The sequence below is a fragment of the Canis aureus genome, chromosome 8 (assembly GCF_053574225.1).
Source record: "Canis aureus isolate CA01 chromosome 8, VMU_Caureus_v.1.0, whole genome shotgun sequence".
NCBI lineage: Eukaryota > Metazoa > Chordata > Mammalia > Carnivora > Canidae > Canis > Canis aureus.
This window is the reverse complement of record NC_135618.1, coordinates 72,363,510-72,391,125: the sequence shown is the minus strand read 5'-3', so window position 1 is coordinate 72,391,125 and position 27,616 is coordinate 72,363,510. Positions and strand designations below refer to the sequence as shown.

General features: G+C 43.0%; 1 protein-coding gene across 10 annotated transcripts in view; it reads left to right on the top strand.

Moving 5' to 3' along the window:
* The window catches only part of LOC144319736 (general transcription factor II-I repeat domain-containing protein 2), a 65,442-nt gene that overhangs the window by 28,437 nt on the left and 9,389 nt on the right, over positions 1-27,616 (top strand). For 7 of the 10 annotated variants that reach the window (XR_013385459.1, XM_077908288.1, XM_077908282.1 and 4 more), the window contains 10 exons: positions 3,313-3,451; positions 5,819-5,938; positions 8,896-9,079; positions 9,254-9,282; positions 10,740-10,794; positions 11,119-11,162; positions 15,072-15,149; positions 21,826-21,882; positions 25,147-25,209; positions 27,250-27,327. Coding sequence is in view for 9 of the 10 variants with exons in the window: in XM_077908288.1 (XP_077764414.1) it covers positions 3,313-3,451; positions 5,819-5,938; positions 8,896-9,079; positions 9,254-9,282; positions 10,740-10,794; positions 11,119-11,162; positions 15,072-15,149; positions 21,826-21,882; positions 25,147-25,209; positions 27,250-27,327 (847 nt within the window). In the remaining variant the exon portion in view is untranslated. Of the gene's footprint in view, positions 1-2,763; positions 2,894-3,312; positions 3,452-5,818; positions 5,939-8,895; positions 9,080-9,253; positions 9,283-10,739; positions 10,795-11,118; positions 11,163-15,071; positions 15,150-21,825; positions 21,883-25,146; positions 25,210-27,249; positions 27,328-27,616 lie in introns of all 10 variants that reach the window. The other 3 variants (XM_077908287.1, XM_077908286.1, XM_077908283.1) reach the window with 3 other exon arrangements.

Genomic DNA, 27,616 nt, shown 5'->3' with positions numbered 1-27,616 from the left:
TTGAACTCACAACCTTGAGATTGAGTCCCATGCTCTACCAACTAAGCTCTACCAATATGCACCCCTGTAACACAGATATTTTATAATGAGGAAAAAAACCCGCCTTTGGAAAGATCCTTTCTACCAACAATGACCTAAGTAAGGCTAAACATTAGTGACTTCACCTGATACTTCAGATTCTATAAGGTTCTATACTTCAGATGGATGAGGTGCTGAATTTTTGGTTCGTTTGATAGAAATACAGAGAGATTTGCCATGAAGCTAATGAAGCTTAACCTTCCTTCTCCCCTCTCACGCTGGCCCCTCCCCTAGTCATGGGAAAGCCCCGGCAGTGCGTGTTTGTGCAATTTGCTAAATAAGATATTTTAACCACAATGGTTAAGGTTTCTGCATCCTACTCTTTCTCGCCACCACAGCCCCTGTATCCGTTTGTGATTGACACTATCACAAGTTCCCCAAATGTAGTGCTTTTAAACAACACACACTTACTATAAGACAGTTCTAGAGGTCAAGGGCTGAAATCAAGGTATTACCGGGGCTGCATTCCTTCTGGAGGCTCCCAGGGAGAATCTGTACCTTACTTTTTCCAGCTTCTAGAGGCCACCCACTTTCTTCAACTACCGGCCCCTTCCAGCAAGGGCATCGCTCTGCCCTCTGGTTCTGTTGTCACCCCTCCTCTTTTGCCTCCCTCTGTACCTTGTCAAGACCTTTGGTGATTCCATGGGCCCACTTAATAGTCCAAGAAAATCTGCCACTGTCAAGATACAAAAAATAATCACATCCACAAAGTCCCTTCTGCTACATAAGGTAATATGTTCATTCACAAGCTCTGGAGATTAGGACATGGACACCTTGGTGGGGGGGCGATTATTCTGTCTCCTGTGATCCCCTGTGTCAGGCAGTACTGGAGTGGACACAGGTACCTTTGGGGCTTCAAAGGGGAAGCTCAGTTGGGGATACATTTAGTTTAGTGTTATTATGTGGCTTGCTGTTATTTCTATGTAGGGGTAAGTTATTGCTAGACACCCTAGTGTGAGAATGGTTTCTGGGAATATTCTTATGGTTCATTGTGTCAACTAACCCAGTAATAGGACACAAAGGGATCTGAGGTCACAGTGCTATGAACATGTACTCATCTCCAGAAGTAGGTGGGTAGTCAAGGAGAAACAGGTTTTAAATATACAGAGTCAGGGGCGCCTGGGCGACTCAGTCTGTTGAGCATCTGTCTTCAGCTCAGGTCATGATCCCAGGGTCCTGGGATCGAGTCCTGCATCAGGCTCCCTGCTTCTCCCTTTCCCTCTGCTTGTGCTCTGTCAAATAAATACATAAAATCTCTCTCTCTCTTTTTTTTTTAATGTACAGAGCCAGAAACTAGTCTGTGGGAAATTCTTCCAATCAGTAAACAGGTAAATTGTAAATAGAGAACCTGTTTGTCAAAACAGAAGTTCTCTCTGGTCGACTCACCAAAGTAGCATATGCACTTATAAATACACTACACGTTCTTTGAAATCTTTGGAAGGATCTACACAAAGTAAATATCACAGATTTCTTGTCTATCAGGAATTATGCTATATATAACAGGAAGTGTGTCTTATGCATGAATTTTTATTTTATGCATCCTTACATCAATAATAAAAACGTAATCAACCAGATTAGGGGAAACATTAAGTTATCTCTTTGTTCTCACTATAGAAAATATTTTTTTTTCACTATAGAAAATATTTTAAAATTGTTGTCATAGGAAGAGGCAAAGAGTCTGTAGCCAAAAATATAGGGGAAAGAGGCATGTAGAAGAGGCAGGTCAGCTGGTAAAGAAACTGCACCCAATTCTGACAAGCAACAAACAATTTTTTGACACCAACTGGGTGTCCTGCAATTTGACTCAATTCTGACTCTATTCGGAGAGAGATCCCACAGGTTAAGGGCTCAAACCTACAAGGCGTGCCTGCACTTCAGATGCTAATTAACATCAAGTCAAGATTGTCATCTGTGCTTCTGACCTATGGCTATAGGTTGGAAGTTCTAAAGACCCCGCCCTCCTTGGGTTTGATTCATTCACTAGAGCAGCTTGCAGAACTCAGAGAAACATTTTACTTACTGGATCACTTTTTTTTTTTTTAAGATTTTATTTATTTTATTTATTTATTCAGGATAGACATAGAAAGAGAGAGAGAGAGGGGCAGAAACACAGGCGGAAGGAGAAGCAGGTTCCATGCCGGGAGCCCTCGATCCCGGGGCTCCAAGATCACGCCCTGGGCCAAAGGCAGGCGCCAAGCCACTGAGCCACCCAGGGATCCCCCACTTTTTTTTTTTTTAAAGATTTTATTTATTTATCCATGAGAGAGAGAGAGAGAGAGAGAGGCAGAGACATAGGCAGATGTGGGGCTCGATCCTGGAACCCCGGGATTATGCCCTGAGCCAAAGGCAGGCGCTCAACCGCTGAACCACTCAGATGTCCTGATAAAAGACCCCTTTATTGCTCTCTTAGGAAATTCCAAGGGAAAAAAAAAAAAAAAAAAGGAAATTCCAAGGCTTTTAGGAGCTCTGTGCCAGGAACAGTGAATGAAGACCACTGTTTTATAAATCACAATATCATAGGTCAGTAAAAATATTAATTTAGTGTTAATAAGTTAATAAAATAGGTTTTTCTCTGGGTTTTATGATGTTTATGGTATTTGCTTGGTGGATTTGTTTTGTTTCTTTTGGGGATTTTTCTCATTCTATTTTTTTTAAAGATTTTATTTATTTATTCATGAGAGACAGAGAGAGAGGCAGAGACACAGGCAGAAGGAGAAGCAGGCTCCATGCAGGGAACCCGACGTGGGACTCTATACCGGGACTCTGGGATCACGCCCTGAGCCAAAGGCAGATGTTCAACCGCTGAGCCACCCAGGTGCCCCTTGTATTTCTTTTAAATTAAGTAATCTCTGTGTCCACCATGGGGCTCGAATTCACAATCACAATATCAAGTCACATGCTCTACTGACTGAGCCAGCCAGCACCCCTGTGTTCTTTTAAAAAAAAAAATTTATTCATTCATTCATTCATTCATTCATTCATTCATTCATGAGAGACACAGAGAGAGAGAGAGAGGCAGAGACACAGGCAGAGAAAGAAGCAGGCTCCATGCAGGGAGCCTAGCATGGGACTCTATTCCGGTCTCCAGGATCAGGCCCTGGGCTGAAGGCAGCGCTAAACCACTGAGTTACTCGGGCTGCCCCCTGTGTTCTTTTCTTAAAACAGACCTCTCAGGCTCTACAAAATCTGGATCTGCCATGGTATATAATACTTTATTCTTTGTTTCTATTTCAGTGTAAAGAGCTGGCCAAGTCCAAGGCAGAAGTGGCCTGCATCGCAATGTATGAGACAGATGTGTTTGTTGTTGGAACCGAGAAAGGACGTGCTTTTGTCAATGCCAGGATGGATTTACAGAAGGATTTTGCAAAATACTGTAGGTGTTAACAGCTTTATCCTTTGTTTTCATACCTCTTAAAATCTTTACAGGGAAGACTTATGTAATATTTTCTAAGGTGTCCTGAGCATTATCTTAAAAATGGCTCTGATACGTCTCTTTTGACTTGACATACCAGTGAATAGCTGCCTAACACTGATGAGTCCAAGAAACAGGGTCAATGTACTTTGTACTGTGTCCTCAGCAGCACCTTGGTTTTGTAAAATAAATTTAAGAAACATAGAGTAAGTTATCTTTCATTCCTTTTATAAACCCACATTTTAAAAAATTCTGGGGCACCTGGGTAGCTCAGTCAGTTGAGCTTGTGACTCTTGGTTTCGGCTGGGGTCTTGATTTCAGGGTTGTGAGATTGTGCACCGATTTGGGCTCCACACATGGGATGGAGTCTGCTCGAGATTCTTCCTCTCTCCCTTCTACCCTCCCCCCCTGCTCTTATGTGCCCACTCACTATCTCAAATAAATAAATAAAATCTTTAAGAAAATTCTTATTTTACTCAATTCCAAAGGAAAGCAAAAAAACTCAGGACTTGTTAGGTATTGCTCTGAGTTAATAACCATTTTCCCTTTTATCACTATGGGATCTTCAGAGCTCTAAATGTGTTATGAGTGGCGAGGAGCACTAGTGAACACATGTGGCCATATGTGATGGAAACTAGTCTAGGGTGTTAAAACCTACACCTTGTATAGTGATGATCTCTACCATGGTAGGTCATCTACTAAATATTGAGTTAGCATCATAGTATTTTCTGGAACCAAGAAAGAGGAAAAGAAACCACAAAGGTTTATCAGAGGATGTAATGTGAATGTGAGTGTGGAAGAAGAGAGGATAGATGTAGATATAGATATTTCCAAGAGTTGTCAGAGGGAATGTGGGCATAAATACATATCTATATATGTCAAAATCATATATGTATGTATGTGTATACACACACACACACACACACACACACACACACATATATATATGTGCAAGGAGAAAGGAATTGATTAATGCAGATTGGTTTCCAAGCCCAAGATTAGGGTCTCCACTCTCAGGAAGATAGATTCAAATATGAAACAATCTTTAAATAGTACAGTGAATGTATAACTGATGAACAGGAAGGGTATTCTCAATTCATTGTCAGCTGCCAACTGGATTTTTCAAAGATTTATTTATTTATTTAAGAGAGAGAGCATGAGCTGGGGGAGGGGTAGAAAGAGAGGGAGAAGCAGACTCCTCACTAATAAGGAGCCTGACACAGGACTCAGTCTCACGACCATTAGATTATGACCTGAGCTGAAACCAAGAGTCAGACATCTAACCAACTGAGCTACCCAGGTGCCCCACCGGTTGAATTTCTAATCATTGACATTTAATTACAGATTTTTTTCAAGTTTCACAGTTGGCATGCTGGTTTTTCAGATATAGGGCTATGTGTACTTTCCATTTCTTCTGGTGCCTATTTCAGTAAACTTCATTTTCAAGTTCATTTTTAACTAGTTGATTTCATTAAGTTGTTGAATTTGGTGGCAAAAAGTGGTTTATAATATTTGCTTTGTAATTTTAATGTCTGTATGTATGTCTCTACTTTTGTTCCATGGTGAAGGTCTTCCCATAACATGACTGTTACTTTCAGACTATAGAGCAAATGATATTTCTGTTATCATTTCCTTTGAGTTACTACTATTCCCTGTGTGTCGAATTATTTATAGTTCTTTATCAGTAGATTCATTTCAGAGGTGATCACTGTTATATATACCAGAAATACATTCTTTGTGCTTTTTTTTTCTTTTGAGAGAGAGAGAGTGCATGCACAGAGGAGCGGAAGAGAAAAGAAGTAGAGGGAAGGGGCAGAGGGAAAGAGAGAGAATCTTGGGCAGTCTCCACACTCAATAAGGAGCTCAGTGAGGGGCTTGATCTTACAACCCTGAGATTGTGACCTAAGCTGAAATGAAGAGTTGAATTCTTAACTGACTGAGCCACCCAGGCACCCCCAATTTTTTTAAGATTTTGTTTTGTAAGTAATCTCTACACCCAATGTGGGACTTGAACTTACAACCCTGAGATTGAGAATTGCATGCTTTACAGACTGAGCCAGCCAAGGGCTCTATCTTTGTGGGTTTTTTAAATTAGAAGATCTTGTTTTAAGGAGCACCTGGATGGCTCAGTTGGAAGAACATATGACAATCTCAAGGCTGTGTGTTCAAACCCCACGTTGGAGGTAGAGATTACTTGAAAAAAAAAATCATGTTTTATGTCTATTCATCCCCTCTCCCCTTTTTATCTTTGCACTACCAGAAGCATAGACATTCAGGGAGTATATGAGACAGGTGTTTGGATACTGACGCTGTGCCTATCATTTACAGGTATTGCTGAGGGGGTGCACGAGGCCAAACCCCCTTGCCCTACAAACAGGATGCAGATCGATTCAGGAGAAACGGAAATACTCAGAAAAGCAGTCGAGGACTATTTCTGCTTTTGTTATGGTAAAGTTCACATCAAGCATTAATTATGAATAATTCACCAAGAATCAGGACAGTGTTACAGATCACCTTATTGACATGACTACTTAGATGCCTCTTGAAGTTTAAAACTCCACATGCTCCTTAAGTGAAGAGCCAGTTCTTTAGTACGGAGCAAGTCTTACAGAACACATCCTGATCTCATCTGGTCCGTGGAAACCTCTGACTGATCAGACTTCATTCTTCATTCTTTACTCCCATGCTAGGGAACCCCCACTGCAGGGCCAATGTAATTACAGTTGACTCTTGAACAATGCACAGGTTAGGGGCACCGACCCCTGGCACATTGGAAAGTCTGCATCTAACCTTTGGACCCCTTGCCCCCGCCAGAACTTACCTACTAAGAGCCTACTGCTAACTGGAAGCTTTACTGGTAACAGAAATAGTCAACACATATTTTGCATGTTCTGTGTATTATACAATGTATTCCTACAATAAAATAAGCTAGAAAAAAGAAAATGTTATTAAGAAGATAGTAGGGAGGGGCACCTGAATGGCTCAGTCGGTTAAGCATCTGCCTTCAGCTCAGGGCTCTCTGCTCAGTGGGGAGTGTGCTTCTCCCTCTCCTCCCTGCTCATGCTCTCTCACTGGTGCTCTCTCTCTCAAATAGATAAATAAAATCTTGAAAAAAAAAAAAAGAAAAAAGAAAATCGTAAGGAGGGTGTGCTGGGTAACTCAGTTGGTTAGGCATCTGACTTGAGTTTGGCTCCGGTCATGATCTCAGGGTTATGAGATCAAGCTCTGTATTGGGCTCCATGCTCAATGTGCAATCTGCTTGAGATTCTCCCTCTCCTTCTGTGCCCCCTCTTAAAGCAAATAATAAATAAATAAATAAATAAATAAATAAATAAATAAATAAATATCTGAAAGAAGAAAAAAAAATCACAAGTTTGGGCACCAACGTCACTGGCGTTGGCCTCTCCACCTACTCATGTCTTTCACGGGGATTAAGATAAAGTTTTTTTTATTAATTTATTTTTTTAAAAGATTTTATTTATTCATTCATGAGAGACACAGGAAGAGAGAGAGAGAGGCAGAGACACAGGCAGAGGGAGAAGCAGGCTCCATGCAGGGAGCCCGACATGGGACTCAATCCCGGGACTCCAGGATCACGCTCTGGGCCCAAGGCAGGGCTAAACCGCTGAGCCCCCCAGGGATCCCTAAATTAATTTATTTACTGTAATCTCTACACACCCAATGTGGGGCTCACACTCACTACCCCAAGGTCAAGAGTCGCAGGCTCTTCTGACTGAGCCAGCCAGGTGCCCCAGGATGGGGATTTTTTTAAATACAAACACAGTATTTTATTTTATTTTATTTTATTTATTTTATTTTTAAAAAGAGTTTGTTTATTTATTTATTTATTTATTTATTTATTTGAGAGAGAGAGAGAGAGAGAGTACAAGCAAGGAGAGGGTAGGCAGAGGGAGAGGGAGAAGCAGGCTCCCCGTTGAGCAGGGACCTGATGCAGGACTCAATCCCACGACCCCGGGATCATAACCTGAGCTGAAGGCAGATGCTCAACCACCAAGCCACCCAGGCACCCTCATCCTACACAGTATTTTAAAAAGCTAGGTAACTGGGATACCTGGGTGGCTCAGTGGTTGAGTGTCTGCCTTCAGCTCAGGTCATGATCCCGGGGTCCTGGGCTTGAGTCCCACATTGGGCTCCTTGGAGGAAGCTTGCTTCTCCCTCTGCCTATGTATCTGCCTCTCTCTCTATGTCTCTCATGAATAAATAAATAAAATATTAAAAAAAAAAAAAGCTAGGTAACCAAGGAGCACCTGGCTGGCTCAGTCAAAAGAGCCTATGACTCTTGATCTCAGAGTTGTGAGTTCAAGCCCCACATTGGGGGTAAAGTTACTTAAAAATAAAATCTTTGGGGATCCTTGGGTGGCTCAGCGGTTCGGCCTAGGGTGTGATCCTGGAATCCTGGGATCGAGTCCTGCATCAGGCTCCCTGCGGGGAGCCTGCTTGTCTCTCTGCCTGTGTCTCTGCCTCTCTCTTTCTCTTGAATAAATAAATAAATAAATCTTAAAAAAATAAAATAAAATCTTTTTTAAAAAGGGTAGTGACCAAATAACTATACAAGTGTTATACTTAGTTGTGATATCGGTACCTTCCTTTCACATATTTATGGGGCCTGTAGGGCCCTGTGAGCGTTTGACTGGGGAGGACCTCGAACATAGGGGATCTTGAGGTCTCCGGTACACTTCTCGGAGAGAAACAGGCCTCCTTTACCTGGGAGCCGGTCAGCCAATGCGGGAAGGCTGACATGGCCCCAAGATTGCGATGTGAGGCCACATTGACTCTGTAGTTTCTCCACAGGCAAGTTGGCCTGACTTGTGCAGAGTGACACAGGGACGTAAGGACATTAAGCATTGGCTAGGGGTGCTCATCCTCTGCTGACAACGGCCTGAGTAACCATGGGTGCTCTGCAGCCCTGGGTGCACCACCTGCAACAGAATGGAGAAAAAGACCTGTTATTTCCTCTCTCTTATGTGAAGATGTAAAGTAAAATGTTTTATAAGTTTTTCCTCTGGCCCTTTGGGAATTTTATTAACTTGGGTTGTAAGGAATAGGGGGCCCTTCAGCTTTTACTGTTGCTTCAAAGCCAAGTGTCACCACCTGTATTTCTTTTTTTTTTTTTTTTTTTTTTTAAGATTCTATTTATTTATTCATGAGAGACACACAAAGAGAGGCAGAGACATAGGCAGAGGGAGAAGCAGGATCCCTGTTGGGAGCTGGATGTGGGACTCAATCCCAGGACCCTGGGATCATGCCCTGAACCAAAGGCAGACACTCAACCACTGAGCCACCCAGGTGCCCACCACCTGTGTTTCTTTACTGCACCAAACAAAACCAATTGGTTTTGGCTCATCTTCATTCCACCTGAAGGCATCTCACCTCACCTCTTCTAGGTAAAGCCTTGGGGACGACAGCAATGGTGCCTATTCCGTATGAGAAGATTCTGAGAGACCCAGCAGCTCTGGTTGTGCAGGGGCTTCCAGAAGGAGTGGCCTTTCAACACCCTGAGAACTATGGTCTCACCACCCTGAAATGGATCTTGGAGAACAAAGCTGGGATTTCATTCATCATAAACAGGTGGCAGGCTCTATCCCCCTCGTGACGGCTAGTTCTTTTGAGGGAGGATAAACTGACAGCTGAATTTCAATTTGTTAATTAAGTCCTGTTCAGCACTTAGAAGTTGGTTATTCAGATTTTTAATCTGTCTTCCTTGTGTGTTCATGTTGGGTAACAGTATTGGTTTCCTTGCAGACCTTTCCTAGGTCCAGCGAATCAGCTAGGTAAGTGACACTTCTCATACCCAATGCTTGCCCTCAGCTGCTAAGCCAGTTCTGCTTTCCTTCATTAAAATGCAAGTTTGGCACATTCTAGAACTTGTATATTCCTTGCCTTCTCTCCATGGAGGAAGCACCCTCTGACACTCCAGGGTGGAGGGGGTCATGCTGCTTTCATGGGTATGGAACTCAGGGAAGGACGCACCTTAACAAGAGCTGAGACCTGGGTTTTTGCTCCCAGATCTCCATCCTCCCCAGTCCAATGCTCACAGCTTGCTCAAACCAGCAAGCTTCCACAGCCAAACCATGGAGGGGGGTAAGGCCTACCTTCTCCTGGAGTACAGGAGCAAGAGGATGCTGGGTCACTTCGTGGTCTTTGACCAGCAGCCACCAGCCAAGCATTATTGGGATTGGCGGTGGGTGTAGGAAGTATGATCATTCCCGTGCTCATGAGACTCTAGAAGGAATGAGATTGTCCAACAGAGAAGCAGGGGTGACCCATGGTCTTCTCAGAATGGCTGGTGGTAATTGCCTTGGGTCCTGGGAAGGGGTTAGGCCTGTGATCAGAAGAGCTGCTTGGAGGATGAGGCTCTCAGGCTAAGCAGGATATCAACTTGCTGGTTCATGGGAAGCCCCTCCCACGTGCTTAGGCATAAAAAACTGTGGGTGGGTGTTGGAGGCCAGACTTAAGAACTCACACCCCTTCATCATCTCCTTAACTTATGATGAAGGGACCAAAAAATAATAATTCTGCCAAAAGCATTTAGAGATCCACCTCTGCCCACTTATTTTCTCAGATTATTATTCTGGAACATAGTTGGAAATGGTGGGCTGTAGCTATCCTTGAAAGACCAGGTCTAAGAGGGTACTATTGCTGAGACTACATATAGGTACAGAAACAAAATGCCTAGGGGAGGGTTCATAAGGTGCACCACACGCCGGGGTATGCAGAGTGACATGATGTCATCCCGAGCCTGAACTATTCACAAAGCCCATTTCCAGAGCAATTGTGAGTTTCTAGAATTCCCTAGCTCCTGTTAAAGGAGGGACCTGAGGGGCGGCAGGTGAGTAGGTGACCTGTATTTTCATTATAGAACAATACTAACATCTCTCACTGACTCAGTTCTTAGGCTCACCAGGCACCATTCTGAGCACTCTGCATGGATTCATTGATCCTCACCCAACCACCATTTTCAGATGAGGAAACTGAGGCCCAGGAAGGTGTAGTAACTTGCATGGGGTTGCTCTGGCCCCAGTCCATTCTGGCTCTGGCTCAGGCTCATGCACGTGGCCCCAAGACATGAGGGCCGGTTTGAGTTTGGCCTCTGCTCAGTACTATTATGTGTAGGCCTGGAGCTAGAGTTCTGTTCTCTCTACATTTGCTTTCACCTTATGTGCCTCTGAATGTTGTCATTTTCAAGGTGCGGAATGAGGCTAGCATGTGTCTTTTTACTCCTGCACAGGTGAGCCAGTGGTGGTCACAGATGCTAAGAGATCAGTGACATTGCCAAGTGAAAGGTAAGGGAAATAAAAAAAATCTACAGGTAACCCCGAAGTGTCAGTTTTTAGACCATGGAAAGCTTCCCTTGTTTTGTTAGATATTCTTTATTCGAAAGGCTGTCTGGGATTTTAAGACTATGTTCCACTGACACCTTTGATTGTATTAGAAATTACTAAGAAAGGTAATGTCAAATTAACTAGTTAGTTTCACATTCAGCTGGATGGTGGGAAGGGGAGCTAGGATGGCATAGAGATGGGGGGATTTGAGTACACTGTGTCCAGATGCCTGTGGTTTCCTCTCACCCCACCTGGCTTGTCCTAACAAGGGTTCTCTTCTTTCAGCTGTGGCACCATCAGTGTGAAAACTGAACCCATGGAAGATTCAGGTATGTACACTGATGCTTTTAGAATCAAATATTGAGCAGGTTATCACTTGACAACTCCTTTTGTTTTACTTTTAAAAAATAAGACTTTCAGTAAAGTAGGAAGGGGAGGTGCTTCCTCAATTCGATTTAAAAAAATAAAAAAATAAAAAATAAAAAAAAAAAGTCTACAGGGACACCTGGGTGGTCAGCAGTTGAGCCTCTGCCTTCGGCTCAGGGCATGATCCCAGGATCTGGGATCAAGTCCCATATTGGGCTCCCTGCAAGAAGCCTACTTCTCCCTCTGCCTGTGTCTCTGCCTCTCTCTGTGTCTCTCATGAATAAATAAAGAAATCTTTAAAAAATAAATTAATTAATTTAAAAAATTAAAAAATCTACAAAAAGCCATAGCTAACATCACAATTAGTGGTGAGAAACTAGAACCTTTCAGGGGTTCCTAGGTGGCTCAGTTGATTGAGCTTCCAACTTTTGATTTCAGCTCAGGTCATGATCCCAGGGTCATGAGACTGAGCCCTATATCAGGCTCTGTGCTAAGCATGGAGCCTACTTGAGATTCTCTTTCCCTCTGCCCCTCCCCCACTCTCTCTCAATAAACGAGTAAGTAAGTAAGTAAGTAAATAAATAAATAAATAAATAAATAAATAAATAAATAAAATCTTAAACTTAGATCCTTTCTCATTGAGATCAGGAATGAGGCAAGGATATCCCCTTCTCCTACTCCCTTCCAGCATCATACTGAAAGTTGTAGCTAATACAATAAGACAAGAAGGGAAAAGGGAAATAAAGGGCACACAAATTGAGAATGATGAACTATAACTGCCTTCATTCACAGATGACAGGATTATCTATATAGAAAAGCCCGAAGAATTGACCACTACAAGAGGTGGTGGTGAGTAGGGCTTTATCCCAGCCTCTACCCCCTACTCCTTAAAGGAAGGAAAATGGCATTAATTACAAGGAAAATGTTAAAAGGTTAAAAAAATATTTTTTTAAGATGCAAATGCTTAATCAAGGGATGGGAAAATATGGAGAGCATTAAAAGTGGAAAGGTCAGGGGGATCCCTGGGTGGCTTAGCAGTGTAGTGCCTGCCTTCGGCTCAGGGTATGATCCTGGAGACACGGGATCGAGTCCCACATCAGGCTCCCTGCATAGAGCCTGCTTCTCCCTCTGCCTGTGTCTCTGCCTCTCTCTCTCTCTTTCTCATGAATAAATAAATAAAATCTCTAAAAAATAAAAAAGTGAAAAGCCTAGAAAACCTAAAATGAGCTAAGTACATAAAACCAAAACTCAAAGTTCAAGTTGATAAAAATGAACACAGACTGGGTCACCCAGCCTGGTTGGTCAGTGGAGCAGGCAACTCTTGATCTCCAGGTTATGAGTTTGAGTCCCACACTGGGTGTTGAGTTTACTTAAAAAAGAAGAAAATATATGGAAGAAGGGAAAATAGAGATTTTAGCATCACTAAGGCCATCACAGTGCGGTTCATGCTCAGCTGCCTCTTAAGGCCCTGGGGGGACCCTTGGGACACAGCTCTCCTCCTCTTTCTCATCTGTGGGTGCTCTTGTCCCTCCCATGCACATATAAACACCTGCTTAGCAGAGCTCCATCTTAAATGACAAAGTCTGAAAAATAATGGGGCTCATCCACTGTAGTTATTCTAGGTAAAACCAACACAGGTCCATGAACAGAGAAGCAAGCCACGTGTACAGTTCAGCACAGTTCAGCACAGTTCGGCTCTTAGGACACGTCTTCAGTCCTGCCCAATTTGATCTTAACCTAGGGCACCTGTCAGAGCTCAAATACACTCTGTCTGTGCCTCCAAAGGTCACAGGTTATTTAAACCCCCCAAGCATGGACGGCTATCAGCTCCCCCAGCAGCCCTTTCCGGTCCCACAGTGTCCAGTCTCCTACACCACCTGCTGGGCCAGAGGGGCATTTCCCACCACCTTAAAATAGACCTCTCTCTTTTTTAAGTCCTCTCTATACCCAACATGGGGCTTGAACTCACGACCCCCAGATCAAGTTGGCCAGGCATGCCCAGGGCTCTTTGGCTGAGGCCTCTCTTTAGAGATGTGGTTCAGCTGAAACACAGATAGGCTCCCTATTAGTGTGACTTACTTTCTTTCTTTCTTTTTTTCTTTCTTTCTTTCTTTCTTTCTTTCATTCATTCATTCATTCATTCATTCATGATAGGCACACAGTGAGAGGGAGAGAGAGAGGCAGAGACATAGGCAGAGGGAGAAGCAGGCTCCATGCACCGGGAGCCCGACGTGGGATTCAATCCCAGGTCTCCAGGATCGCACCCTGGGCCAAAGGCAGGCGCTAAACTGCTGCGCCACCCAGGGATCCCTCTTTTTTTTTATATATATATTTTATTTATTTATTCATGAGAGACAGAGACATAGGCAGAGGGAGAAGCAGGCTCCATGCAGGGAGCCCAACGTGGGACTCGATCCTGGGACTCCAGGATCACGCCCGGAGCCGAAGGCAGACACTCAACTGCTGAGCCACCCAGGCGTCCCTAGTATGTACTTTCTACTGCGGATTTCATGCTGCCAATTGAAACGCTTCCAGCTACGTGCAGACTCCTGAGAGCCTTATTTCTTAAGATATTTCTGCAATACTTGCTACATAGAACAAGAGTTGAAATGGTTTTGAGTTTTTCTTTCTTCCTTTCCCATCCTCCCTTTATTAAAAAAGCACCCTGGGGATGCCTGGATAGCTCAGTCAGTTGAGGGTCTGCCTTCAGCTCAGGTCATGATCTCAGGGTCCTGGGATGGAGGCCTTCCCCTCCCTGCTCAGTGGGGAGTCTGCTTCTCCTTCTCCCTCTGCCCCTCCACCCCACTTGTGTTCTCTCATGCTCTCTCTCAATAAATAAATAAAATCTTAAAAAAAAAAAAGGCACCCCCCAAACAAAGCAGCTTCAAACAACAATTAATCTTTCTCATAATTCCATGTGTTGGCTGGGCTGTCCCTCAGTTCTGGGCCAGCCTTGTTCCTGGGTCTGAGGCTTCTACCTGGAGAGCTAGACCTCTCTCCTCATGGTCTCACATCCTCCAGGAGGCTAGCGCAGGCTCGCTCACATGGCCACCCAATTCCAAAACAGCAGCAAGGCTGCACCAGCATCCCCAGGTCTCGGCTTGCATCCTGTTGACCAGAGTCCCATTGGCCAAAGCGAGCCACGTGACCGGGCCCAGCGTTAAAGGGTGGAGCTATAGCTTCCACTTCTAGAAAAGAATGGGAGAGACATTGCAGACAGGCATGCCCCCTGGGCTGGGAGAAGCTGTGGCTAGTTTTGTAGCTCCCTACACCTCTCCAAGATGAAAGCTTTTGGTTTTACTAACATAGTTCCCCTGGGTTTTAAAATTTTGAAATGCATTTCATTGTTGTGGGTAAATTAAGATTACAGGTGCCACCGGGTGATGTATAAAAGTATTGAATCACTATATTGTACACCAGAAACTAATACTACACTGTGTGTTAACTGGGATTTAAATAAAATTTTTAAAAATTTGTATGTGCCACCTCAGGTCCCATTACAGAAGAATATCTACTGTATTTCACATAAATGCACATGTCTATGCAGCTGTCTTGAAAGGGTACAAGTTCTCAGACTAGGAACTAGACCTTCTTCCCTTCTCTCCCTCCCTGCCTCTTTCTGTTCCTTTTTTCATCCTCTCCCTCTTTCCTTCTTTCCTTTTTTATTGACTTTATTTTGTGTCTGTTACTTATATTTTTATATGGGTAAACTATTTGCTCACAGAGTGTGAGCTCCACCTTGTTTTGTGGACCCACCACGTCACCACATTCATCAAGGCAGACCCTGGAAGTTCCAGCAGTAGCTCATCATTCTCTGCCTGTGGCTGTGGCCTACCTAACGCATGATTTTATCATTTTCATTGCATCCAAAGGCATGGCAGTGAAAGTGGCAGCTGTGTCAGTCAAGAAGGAATCAGAAGATCCTAATTACTATCTATATAATATGCAAGGTAATACTGTTTCTTAATAATTTTCTTCCCCAAAAGTTATTTGTGATGGAAAATTACAATTAGCCCCCATCTGAAAAACAGGTGGACAGTAAAAAAAAAAAAAAAAAAAAAAAAAGCCATGTACCTGGGATCTAGCATAGGGCCGTTTGAAGTAAAGCATTTTACAGTCATAAAACAGATCCTGTTTAGCCTAAGTCCACATGCTTTTAGGCAAATGTGAGAGCAAAGGTATTCCAGGGTGTATTTTACTTGAGTCTGTCTGTTAAGTATTCTTTTTTTTTTTTTTTTTCTGTTAAGTATTCTTATTTTGTGTGTTCTAAAATACTGGCCTGGGTGGCTCAGTCGATTAAGCATCCGACTCTTGATCTTGGCCCAGATCTTGATCTCAGGGTCATGAGTTCGAGCCCTGCATTGGGCTCTGTGCTAAATGTGGAACCTACTTTAAAAACAAACAACCTTCTTCCTAATCTTCTCCTGTCCAGTGTGTCCTCTAAATTACTGGGAAAGTATCAAAAGTTAAGATATGAATATGACAATGAAGACATTCGGGTGCCCGTTCTTAATATATTTGCTTCATTGACATCATACAAGTTAAACGGGGACCAGAAGAGTCTGATTACCAAAGATGCACACTTATCACACGAGGCACAGGTAGGTGGTCTGTGCAGTTGCCTGGCTTGGTCCTCTCCCTGGAGACCAGATTCCCTGGATCCCAGCACAATGCCAGTTTGAGGATGTGGTGTTGTGGCATCCATAGGAGCATTGCCAGCACCTGGATCCTGTTTCATCTTCAACTCCTCTGTGAATGCAGGCGGAGTGGGAGACAATTTGCAATTAATTCCTCAAACATGACCAAGTTTGAAGTGTTTCCTACAAAAATCTTACCTTTGAAATATTCCTGTAGCATTACAGAGCTCCATAACTTCTACTAAAAAACTTTTTCAAAAACTCAAGACTGGGGAAAATGTGTGTTGTCATTGCTCTGTCCTGGGCCTGTCCCCCCACCCCACCCCCACACACAGGTGGCCTGCTGCAGTCTCTTAGGATCCCTTTTCCATCTGCCCTGCGTCCTGTCCCCCAGTCATTTATTCGTTGAGAACAGGGCCTATCACCTCCCTACCCAGCTCACTGTCTGTGCCTCCTCATCACCCATGGAGCTCCTGTGGTGTCCCTGTTCCATCCCCGTTCCCAGCTTCTCTTTCTATTCTGTATGCTTCCCACACCATCACCCTCCCTCAGTTCTTTGGACACACTGCTCAGTCTGATTCCTTATTTTTTTTAAGGTTTTATTTTTTTATTCCTGAGACACAGAGAGAGACAGAGACACAGGCAGAGGGAGAAGCAGGCCCCATGCAGGGAACCCGACTTGGGACTCGATTCCGGGACTCCAGGATTGTGACCTGAGCTGAAGGCAGATGCTCAAACACTGAGCCACCCAGGTGTCCCTCAGTGTGATTCCTTAAACATGCCCTGAATCCTCCTTGCACTGGATTTTTTATAAGCTGATCCCTTCGTGTGATTTCCTTCTGGTTTTGCAGACTTCTGGCAAGTTCCACACTTCTTTCTGGGCACAGTCAGAATCTCTAATAGAACAGGGAGCCCTCAGCTCCTGAATTGCACACAGCATTTAGCGTGGCCTGCTAGTGTCATGTTTCTGCTCTGGCTGCAGGCTTCCCCAGCCAGTGGTGCGCTCCGGGTGGGAAGACACCGCGTCTGCCCCCAGCTCAGAGCCCCAGCGCTGTGTATACAGCCGGCAATCGCATGTGCTTGCCGAACTGAGCAGGTCTTCACAAAGAAGCAGTGTGACCTGTTTTGCAGTCACTCCCGTTTGGAAGGAAGTATATATAATTACATCTTGATTCCCAAGAATATGCTTTTCAACTTAAATGATAAAACCTTGAGGTTTATCAAAATGAACACAGTTGGGGGAATCTAGACTATTCACAGAGTCTGCTCCCAAAGGCAGCAGGGAAATAAAAGATTAGATAGATATACCTACAATCATTCTATTTCAGTTTTTCAGACAGAAGCACATTATTCAAAGAGCAACATACAGGTTAAATCTTTAATTTATGATCTTTCTACTGCTTGGCTTGGAAATGACAGTACTATTCAAGACTTCTTAGTACAAAAAATTCCTTAAATTGGCCCCCTTCCTTCTTGACACCCAATGGGTTAAAATTGCCTGACACTATGGACTATATTCCATAGCACTGAATGTTTTTGCAACCATTTAGATAAAATCTTCACATGTTGGAAGTACTGGCATCTTTATAATCCTTTAACTAAGGAAGAAATGTTTAAATCCATAAAGGCAACAAATGCCACCTGCTCAGAATGGCCGTTGGCCTTGGTAGGGGCCCCAGTGATGTCAGTTGGGCTTGCACAAGGTTTATAAGAAAGCCTGATTTCCCATCCCACCCACCCCACCTGGACCTCACCATCCACCTCCAGCACAGACCTCTCAGGAGACCCCTGATGCACATACACACATACATGACTTGGTCAATACACAGAATCCATGGAAGTCCCATAAAGTCTTTTACATGTGCAGGGACCCCTGTCCGGGGCCCCTAGAAGTGTATGCACAGGACAAGCTTTGCTGAGATACACTGTGCCCAGACTCCCTTGACATGGTGGAGGTGAGAGCATCAACACTATTCAGTTTTCTTCCCCACTGACACTACACGATTTGGGGGAGGAAACTTCCAGGCATAGGGGAAAATGGATGCAAAAACCCAAGATCAAGGAACTAACACTGTCTTTCCCACATCCCATCACTGACACTGACTCCGTGCTTCCCTGCTCCCCCATTTAAATGCCCCTCTGATTATGTTGAGCCTGGATAACATAGGATAATCTCCTTTTCTGAAGGTCAGCTGACGAACAAGCTTAATTCCATCTACAACCTAATTGCCTCTTGTCCTGTAACATACTAGATTCATAGGTTTTGAATATTTGTGCAGGGCCAGTGCCCACCACAAGTACTAAAATTGAATGCCAGCATTAAAGTAACCTAGATGAAACGGACAAGCTACTGAAACTGATCAGAGATAAAACACAGAATTTGAATAGTCATAACCAAGGAAAATGAATCTGTACTCAAGAAACTTCCCACAAACCAAAGCCCAGGACCAGATGACTTCACTTGTGAATTTTACCAAGTGTTTAAAGAAGAATTAGCACCAATTCTTCACATACCCAAAAACTGGGAGAGGAGAGAAAGCTTCCCAGCTCATTCTCTGAGACCAGTATTACCTGATCCCAAAATCAGACAAAAAGCAACACAAAACCGAGAACTATAGACCAATATCCCTTGTTAATATACATACAAAGATCCCCAACAAAAGACTAGTAAATGAATCCAGCAATATATATTAAAATGATCCTACCTCATGATGAAGTGAAATTATCCTAGGAATCCAAGGTTTAGTTCAATATATGGAAATCAAGCAGTAGAGCACAATGTAATGGAATAAACGACAAAACCATACTATTATCCTAATAGATGTAGGAAAAAAGTCATTGGACAAAATTTAACATCCTTTCATAATAAAAACACTCAACAAACTAGGAGTTGAAGGGAACTTCTTTTTTAAAAAAATTTATTTATTCATGAGAGAGACACAGAGACACAGGTAGAGGGAGAAGCAGGCTCCCTGCGGGGAGCCCGATGTGGGCTTTGATCCCGGGTCCCCAGGATCAGGCCCTGAACCAACGGCAGCACTAAACCACTGAGCCACCTGGAACTTCTTAACCTAATAAAGAGCATTAATGAAACCCTACAGCTAACACCCTACTTAATGACGAAAGGTGGAAGGCTTTTGCCCAAAGACCAGGAATGAAACAAGGATGAGTTTTTGCCACTGTTATCAATTGTACTGGAGGTTCTAGGCAAGACAAGTAAAAAAAAGTCATCCAGATTGAAAAGGAAGAGGTTAAAACTATTTCTATTTTTAGATGACATGACTTACATGTTGAAAATTCTAAGGCATACACACATTCACATCTTAGAGCTAATAAATGAGCTAGCAAGATTGCAGGACACAAGATTAATATAAAGAAATGAGTTGTATTTCTATATGTTAAGAATGAACAATCAATCAAAATATGAAATTAAGGGGCACCTGGCTGGCTCAGTCGGTAGAGCACATGACTCTTGAGCTCAGGGTCATGAGTTCAAGCCTCACATTGGGGGCAGAGTTTACTTTTAAAAAATGAAAATAGGGCAGCCCTGGTGGCTCAGCAGTTTAGCGCTGCCTTCGGCCCGGGGCATGATCCTGGGGTCCCGGGATTGAGTCCCACGTCAGGCTTCCTGCATGGAGCCTGCTTCTTCCTCTGCCTGTCTGTCTGTCTGTCTCTCTCTCTCTCTGTGTGTCTCTCTCTCTATCTCTCATGAATAAATAAAATCTAAAAAAAGAAAAGAAAAAGTTATATTTACAATAGCATCAGAAATACTTAATAAAATAAAATACTTAATAAATTTAACCAAAGAATCGCAAGACTCATATACTGAAAACTATAAAACATTGTTTAAAAAGCTAAAGGAGACCTAGAAAATGGAAAGACATTCTGTGTTCATGGATTGGAAGATTTTCTTAAGATTCATGTGGAAATGGAAGGAACCCTGAATAGCCAAAATAACCTTGAAAAGAATACAGAGCATGAACAGGGGAAGGGGCAAAGAAAGAATCCCAAGCGGATAATGAGCTGAGTGTGGAGCCCAACATGGGGCTTGATCTCACAACCCTGAGATCATGCCCTGAGCCGAAATCAAGGATCAGATGCTTAACCGACTGAGCAACAGGTGCCCCTGCATTCCCTGATTTCAAAGCCTATTACAAACCTACAATTATCAACACTCTGTGTTGATAGACATACAAACCAATGGACTAGAATTCCAGAAATAAACCCACATACTTATAGTTAGTTGATTTTCAACAAGAGTGCCAAGACAATTCAATGGAGAAAGAATAGTCTTTTCAGAAAATGGTACTAAAATAACGATACCTGGGGCTCCTGAGTGGCTTGGTCGGTTAAGCACCTGTCTTCAGCTCAGGTCATGATCTCAGGGTCCTGGGGTCGAGCCCAGCATCAGACTACCTACTCAGCAGGGAGTCTGCTTCTCCCTCTCCGTCATTTCTCTCACTTGTTCTCTCTCTCTCTCTTTTTCTCTCTCTCGTTCTGTCAAATGAATAAATAAAATCTTTTTAAAAATTACTGGGTATCTACATGCAGAAAGATCCATTTGAACCCCTGCTTCACACTGTATACAAAAATTAACTCAAAATGAATCAAAGGCTGGAGCACCTGGGTGGCTGAGTCAGCTGAGCATCTGCCTTCGGCTCTGGTCATGATCCCCGAGTCCTGAGATGGAGCCCTGCCTCCGGCTCCCTGCTTAGTAGGGAGTCTGCTTCTCCCTCTGCACCACCACCACCCCCACCCCCGCTTGTGCTCTCTAACTCACTCTCCCTCAAATGAATTTAAAGAAAAAAAATATTTAAAAAAATAGATCAAAGACCTAAATGTAAGACCCAGGAACACGCATGCACTTTGAAGAACACATAGACATATTTTTTTGTGACCTTGGGTGAGATCATGGTTTCTTAGTTTAAGCAGCCAAAGGAAAAAAAATAAACTTTACCAAAATTAAAAACTCATGTGTTTCAAAGAACTCTATCTAAAAAGTAAAAAGAGGGGTACCTCACCTGGATGGCTTATTCAGTGATCTCAGCTCAGGTCTCAATCATGAGTTCAAGCCCCAGGATCGGCTTCACATTGGACACGGAGACTACTTTAAAAAAAAAAAGTAGGGACACCTGAGTGGCTCAGTGGTTGAGTGCCTGCCTTTGGCTCAGGGCGTGATCCAGGATTCCCGGTTCAAGTCCTGCATCAGGCTCTTTGCATGGACCCTGCTTCTCCCTCTGCCTTTGTCTCTGCCTCTCTCTCTCTCTCTCTCTCTGTCTTTCATGAATAAATAAATAAAATCTAAAAAAAAAGAATTGTTAATTTGGGGGAAATTGTGTTGTGGTGAAGATGAAGGACAAGAGTCATTATGTCTTATTTGTACACGCACAGTCTGGGCACCCCAACCCTGCTAGACTTGGGAATTTTTTTCAAGATTTTATTTATTTGAGAAACAACGAGAGAGAGAGAGAGAGAGAGAGAGAGAGAGAGAGAGACTGGGAGGAGGGGCAGAGGGAGAGGGAGAAGCAGGCTCTCCCTTGAGCAGGGAGCCCAACTTGGAGCTGGATCCCAGGACCCTGAGATCATGACCTGAGCTGAAGGCAGATACTTAACTGACTCAGCCACCCAGGTGCCCCAGACCTTGGATTTACTTTAATGACCAGTGGCAGTGGCAGGCAGGTGTGCAGAAGTGGGCACAGAAAAACAGAATAGGGAATTGGTGGTGTTGGCACGTGGCGTTATTCCACCATCTCTGCTTTTGTAGGTTTGAAACTTCTCCAAATTATAGATAAAATAACAAAGAAAAAGCATAAAGAAAGGATCATTTGTGTGAATTTTATTTTAAGGACTCGAAGTGTTTCCCATGTACATTCATGTGTGGGTCTTGAACTGTTCGTGTGGTTTTAAATGAATTCTTGTTCTTGTTTACATTTTGTATTTTGGCCTTTTATTTATTTATTTTTTAACTGAGCATTTACTTCCCTTTCAGAAAGCCAGCATCCTTGTGGGAGTAGCGAAGTAATAGAAATGGAATTACCAATGGAAGGTTAGAAAAGCCAGGCATTTTATCCTCCTTTTGATTTTGTTGTTTTAGTTTACAGTATTTTGCAGAGAACACACTCTTTTAAACACTCATGACCTAAGTTTAAAAATAAGGCAGCTTCCTGGCATGTCTTAGAAAACCAGCCAAGTCTTAGCCCTAAAATGTGGCCTTATGAACTCTGTCACTCTTCCTTTTCCGATCTGTGATTCTCCTTAAAGCACTCGAATTAGAAGTTGCATGGTAAGAAAACTTTACACCTGTGCCATTTGTTGCTTTATTCCCTTTTGTCTTCTTGATGGGCATATTAAAATTCCTTTTATCTCTTGTTTTTTTTTTTTTTATCTCTTGTTTTTAAATAAACCCTATACCACACATGGGGCTCGAACTCGTGACCCCATGGTCAAGAGTTGCATGCTCCACCGACTAAGGCATCCAGGCACCTCTATTCTTTTGAACAGAGTTGAAAAGTATTTTAGGAAATACTGTTTTTAAAGATTTTATTTATTTATTTGAGAGAGAGCGCGCGCACATTTGCATATGCAAGAGAGAGCGAGAGCAGGAGTGAGGGGATTGGGGCAGAGAGAGGGAGAAGCCGACTCCTTGCTGATCAGAGAGCCCGACGATGTGGGACTCAATCCCTGGACCCCAGGATCACGACCTGAGCCAAAGTCGGACACTTAATCAACTGAGCCACCCAGTTCTTGTTCTCTCTCTCTCTTGCATATGCCCCTAGGAAATTCTTGAATCAGAAGTAGAATTTGATAATATTTCCCTCCATGTGAGTATAAATCTTGAGTATTTATCTAAGTCCTGTACTCTGACAATGGTTCATGCATTCCAGGGTAAAATTAATAAAGGAAATGTCCTCCCCAAACCTAGAGGGATGGAACATCTTTGTCAGTTTACAAGCAGGAAGAGCTTGCTTTTAGGAGTAGGTCTATCTTAGTCCCAAAATAATTTGTATTTTTCTCTTAAGTAAGAGGCATTCTCCAAAGAGCTAATGTGTAATCACTTTGAATAGTTTCTGTGATTTGGAGAGTTCTGGGGTTCTTTCTTTATTGTGGGGGACAGTTCCAATGGCTCCCTGAACATTTGGTTCAATTCTGTGACCTAAAAGAGTTTTGATAAATTTTGCCAGAGAACACACTACGTTAACGGTCCAGTGTTAGAATCATTCACTCACTCCTGGTATGAATCATCTTGAACTTAATTGCTTTAAACCCAGAAGACAAGTCCCCTCTGCCATTATTCAACTTCCATTTATTTTTCTAAATTAACCATTTTTTAAAAAATCGTGGCTAAAAAAACACACCACATAAAATTCACCATCTGAATCATTACCGAGTGTGTAGTTCAATAGTGTTAAGTGTGTGTGTTCTTCACACTGTTGTGCAGCGGGCCTCCCAAACTCTTGCAGATCTGTCCCCATGGAACACGGTGCCCTTCTGGCCCCAACACCCCCAGCCCCCATACCGCCTGCTGTCCCTGTGAGCTGGACCACTCCAGGTCCCTCGTGTGAGTGGAATCACACTATACAATGTCCATCTTCTTGTGACTGGCTTATTTCACCTGGTATGACACTCCCCCTTCCCCCCTGGGGTTCACCCATGTGTGACAGGATTTTGCCATTTCTGACTTTCTGACTTTCCCTGGGTATTGGGGAGGAAGGAGATTTCAAATTCAGTTTAAATCTGTTCCTCCCTTACAACATTTTCTTTCCCTTTGCGGAAGCCCATTGAGACATTGTTCTGTAGGGGCACCTGGCTGGCTCAGTCAGTGGAGTGCAAGACTCTTGATCTCAAGGTCATGAGTTCCAGCCCCACGTTGGGTGTGGAGCCTGCTCAAAATAGATATGAAAATAAATAAAGAATAAAAATTTAAAATAAATAAGAATAAAAATTTAAAACCAAGACATTGCTCTGTCATGGTTTTTTTTAAATGGATAGAACGTATTTAGGAAGGGAAGACCTACATGAGAGTCCTGGTAGAGCTGGTGTGGAGTAGGAGTCGGAAAGATGTCACTGGATGTTGGTCTTGGAAATACCTTGTTTCTGAAGAGATTTTTTTTTTAAGTTTTATTTATTTATTTATTTATTTATTTATTTATTTATTTATTTATTTATTTATAATCTCTTCACCCAATGTGGGGCTTGAATTTATAATCCCAAGATCAAGAGTCACATGCTCTACTGACTGAGCCAGCCAGGCACCCCCAAGAGATTTCTTATAGTATAGCAGGCAGCCCATTTATGAGACAGCTGAATTAGTTTGATTTTTTTTTTTTTTTGGTAAATTTTTTATTTTGCAGTAAAGAGTCACAAGAAACTGCAAGAACAGTCAGAGAGGTCTGGTGTGTCTTCACCTATTTCCCCCCAGATATTATATCTCAGGTTCCCATAGTCCGATATCCAATAGCTAATTAGTCTTGAGTCTTTCTTCCTCTACCGACAGTTAATGGGCAGCTTTCTGAGATGAGCCAGAGTCAGGTGAGGGCGTCTAGCCACACTTGTGTCTGTTTGTAGAACTCCGTATCGTGATTCTTGCAAACCAGAAAAATCAGTTGTGCCACCGGTGTCATAACAGACTGAACCCCGGGGGCTGCTGGCAGGGGAACGGCCACCCAGAGCACACGGCTTTCTTTTATCCTAGCGATTTCTGGTGACAGCAAGAAAATGCGATATGATCACAGGAACTCCATCACCTCAGAGAGAAGGGCACAGAAATCTGTGTCCACTAATGTGGGTGACAGGGAACTGCTTCATAATGTGTGAGAGTTTCTTGCCCCCCCTTATCCCCTAAAAGGCTATCCTGTCTTACCCTGTGATCCCTTTTAAAGTTAAAATTACCTTCACCATAGAGATGCCTGGCTGGCTTGGTCAGAAGAGCATGTGGCCCTTGATCTCACAGCCGTGAGTTTGAGGCACACATTGTGTGTAGAGATTACTAAAAAATAAAAACGATAAATAAAAATAAATTTTTTAAAATGGTTTAAAATGTCAGGCTAGGGGCACCTGGGTGGCTCAGTCGATTGGGCATCTGCCTTTGGTTCAGGTCATGATTCCGGGGTCCTGGGATCAAGTCCCACATCAGGCTCCTGGCTCAGTGGGGAGCCTGCTTCTCTTTCTCTGTCTCTCTCTCAAATAAATAAAGTCTTAAAAAAAAAAAAAAAAAGCCAGGCTAAGCTACTGTTTTTGTACAGGAGCAATAAAAGGTTGGAACATGAGAATACATAATAACAAATGTCATTTTAGCAATTTTTTTTTCAAGATTCCACTCAACGTGTCCCTTCAGAAACGAATGAGGACCTTGAAGTCGAAGTGAAAATTGAAGGTTAGTTGTCAAAAGCTTCATCAGAGTGATGCTGCTCAGTGTGGCTTTCATTTCCTCTTAAAGGGTTATTGTGGGGAGAAAAATTAAACTGGCATCAGGGGGTGTGTGTGTCTCTCTGGATATATGGGGGGCCAAGGGGATGTGGGTGTGCGTCTGTATGTATGTAGGGGGTGTGGGTGGGGTGTATAGGTATATACATGTAAGTATGTGTGCCTATGTGTGTGTGTGTTTTAGGTCATGCACATTAGCACTGGCCAGGGACCCGACTCTGCTCCATCCCAAGTGAGGGAAGAAAGAAGAGGGTGCAGGGAGGGGTAGGGCTGCATTCCCTCCGAAGCATATTCCCTCTTCTGCTGGATTATAAAGAGTTCAGGGGCGCCTGGGTGGCTCAGTTAGTTAGGCATCCGACTCTTGATTTTGGTTCAGGTCGTGATCTCAGGGCCATAAAATCGAGCCCTGTGTTGGGCTCTGCCCTTGGCATGGAACCTGCTTAAGGCTCTCTCTCTCTCTCCCTCTGCCCGTCTGTCCCTACTTCCTCACCCTCTCTCCCTCAAAAAAAATTTTTTTTTTTTAAATAATAAAATAGGGACGCCTGGGTGGCTCAGTGGTTGAACGTCTGCCTTCAGCTCGGGGCGTGAGCCTAGGGTCCTGGAATCAAGTCCCACATGGGGCTCCCTGCATGGAGCCTGCTTCTCCCTCTTTCTGTGTCTCTGCCTCTCTCTGTGTGTCTCTCATGAATAAATAAATGGAATCTTAAAAAAAAAAAAAAAACTTTAAAATAAAAAATAAAAAAATGATAAAATCAAATCTCCAAAGTTCATCCACATTGCAGCATATGATAAAACTTCCTTTCTTTTTAAGGTTGAATAATATTCCACTATGTATATAAATCACAGCTTATCCATTTTTCCATCAATAAATGTTTGGATGGTTGTCTTATTTTTAAGAATATAACATAGTGTAACATAGACAGTTGTCAAATCACTATGTCCTACACCTGAAACTGTTGCAACATTGTATGCCAACTCTACTTCCATTTAAAAAGGAAGAAAAGGAAACAATAGGGGCACCTGGGTGGCTCAGTCGGTTGAGCGTCTACCTTTGGCTCAGGTCTTGATCCCAGGGTCCTGGGATGGAGTCCTGCATCAGGCTTCCTGCTCAGCAGGGAGTCTGCTTCTCCCTCTGCCCCCTGCTCATGCTCTCTCTCGCTCACTGTCTCTCAAATAAGTAAAATCTAAAAAAGGAAACAATAAATTTTATTTATTTATTTATTCATGAGAGACACAGAGAGAGGCAGAGTCACAGGCAGAGGGAGAAGCAGACTCCCTGAGGGATGTGGGACTTGATCCCAGGACCCTAGGATCACACCCTGAGCCAAAGGCAGATGCTTAACAGACTCGAGCCATCCAGGTATCCCTATTTTTTATTTTTTAAAGATTTATTTATTTATTTATTTTTAAATTTTTATTTATTTATGGTAGTCACACAGAGAGAGAGAGAGAGGCAGAGACACAGGCAGAGGGAGAAGCAGGCTCCATGCCGGGAGCCCGACGTGGGATTCGATCCCGGGTCTCCAGGATCACGCCCTGGGCCAAAGGCAGGCGCCAAACCGCTGCGCCACCCAGGGATCCCAAGATTTATTTATTTTAGAGAGAGAATACGCAGGGCAGAGGGGCAGAAGGAGATGGAGAGAGAGTCTTAAGCAGGGTCTGCCCTGAAAATGGAGCCCAACTCCAGGCTTGATCTCTCAACCCTGAGATCCTGACCTGAGCCAAAATGAAGAGTCAGACTCTTAACCAGCTGAGCCACCCAGGCACCCAACATCCTTTTTTTTTCTTTTTATCTTAAAGATTCTCCTTTGACATCAACACTAAACTGCAGAGACACAAATATAACTAATGCCATGCCACCTGGCAGCTAATTGTTCTCTGAAGCTTTAAAAAATTGGGTCTGTGCTTTTCTGATGAGAATGGCATGTTGACATTTTTAGAGAATTAACCTAATTTTCTTGAAGTTCTAAATTTCATTTTCTGTTTTTAGGAAGCACAAATTCATCCACTATTACAAATTCTGCAGCAGGTGTTGAAGATCTTAACATTGTTCAGGTGACAATTCCAGGTATGGAAGTTTATCTGGCTTTATCATAATTGACTCTCTATCTTTCTGTTATATTTTTGTTCTATTTTAGCCATTTTATATCTTTTTGTTATATTTTTGTTCTATTTTAGCCATTTTATGACATGGGTTGGAGCTATTTTATTTTGTTTTGTTTTTTGCTTCATTCAGCCTTTCAACTAAGGAATGACAATTCAAGAACATAAAATACAAAAAAAAAAGAATATAAAATACATTACAGAGGGGATAATTGTCACACACTGAATATCTTGCTTGTATCAGACATTATTAA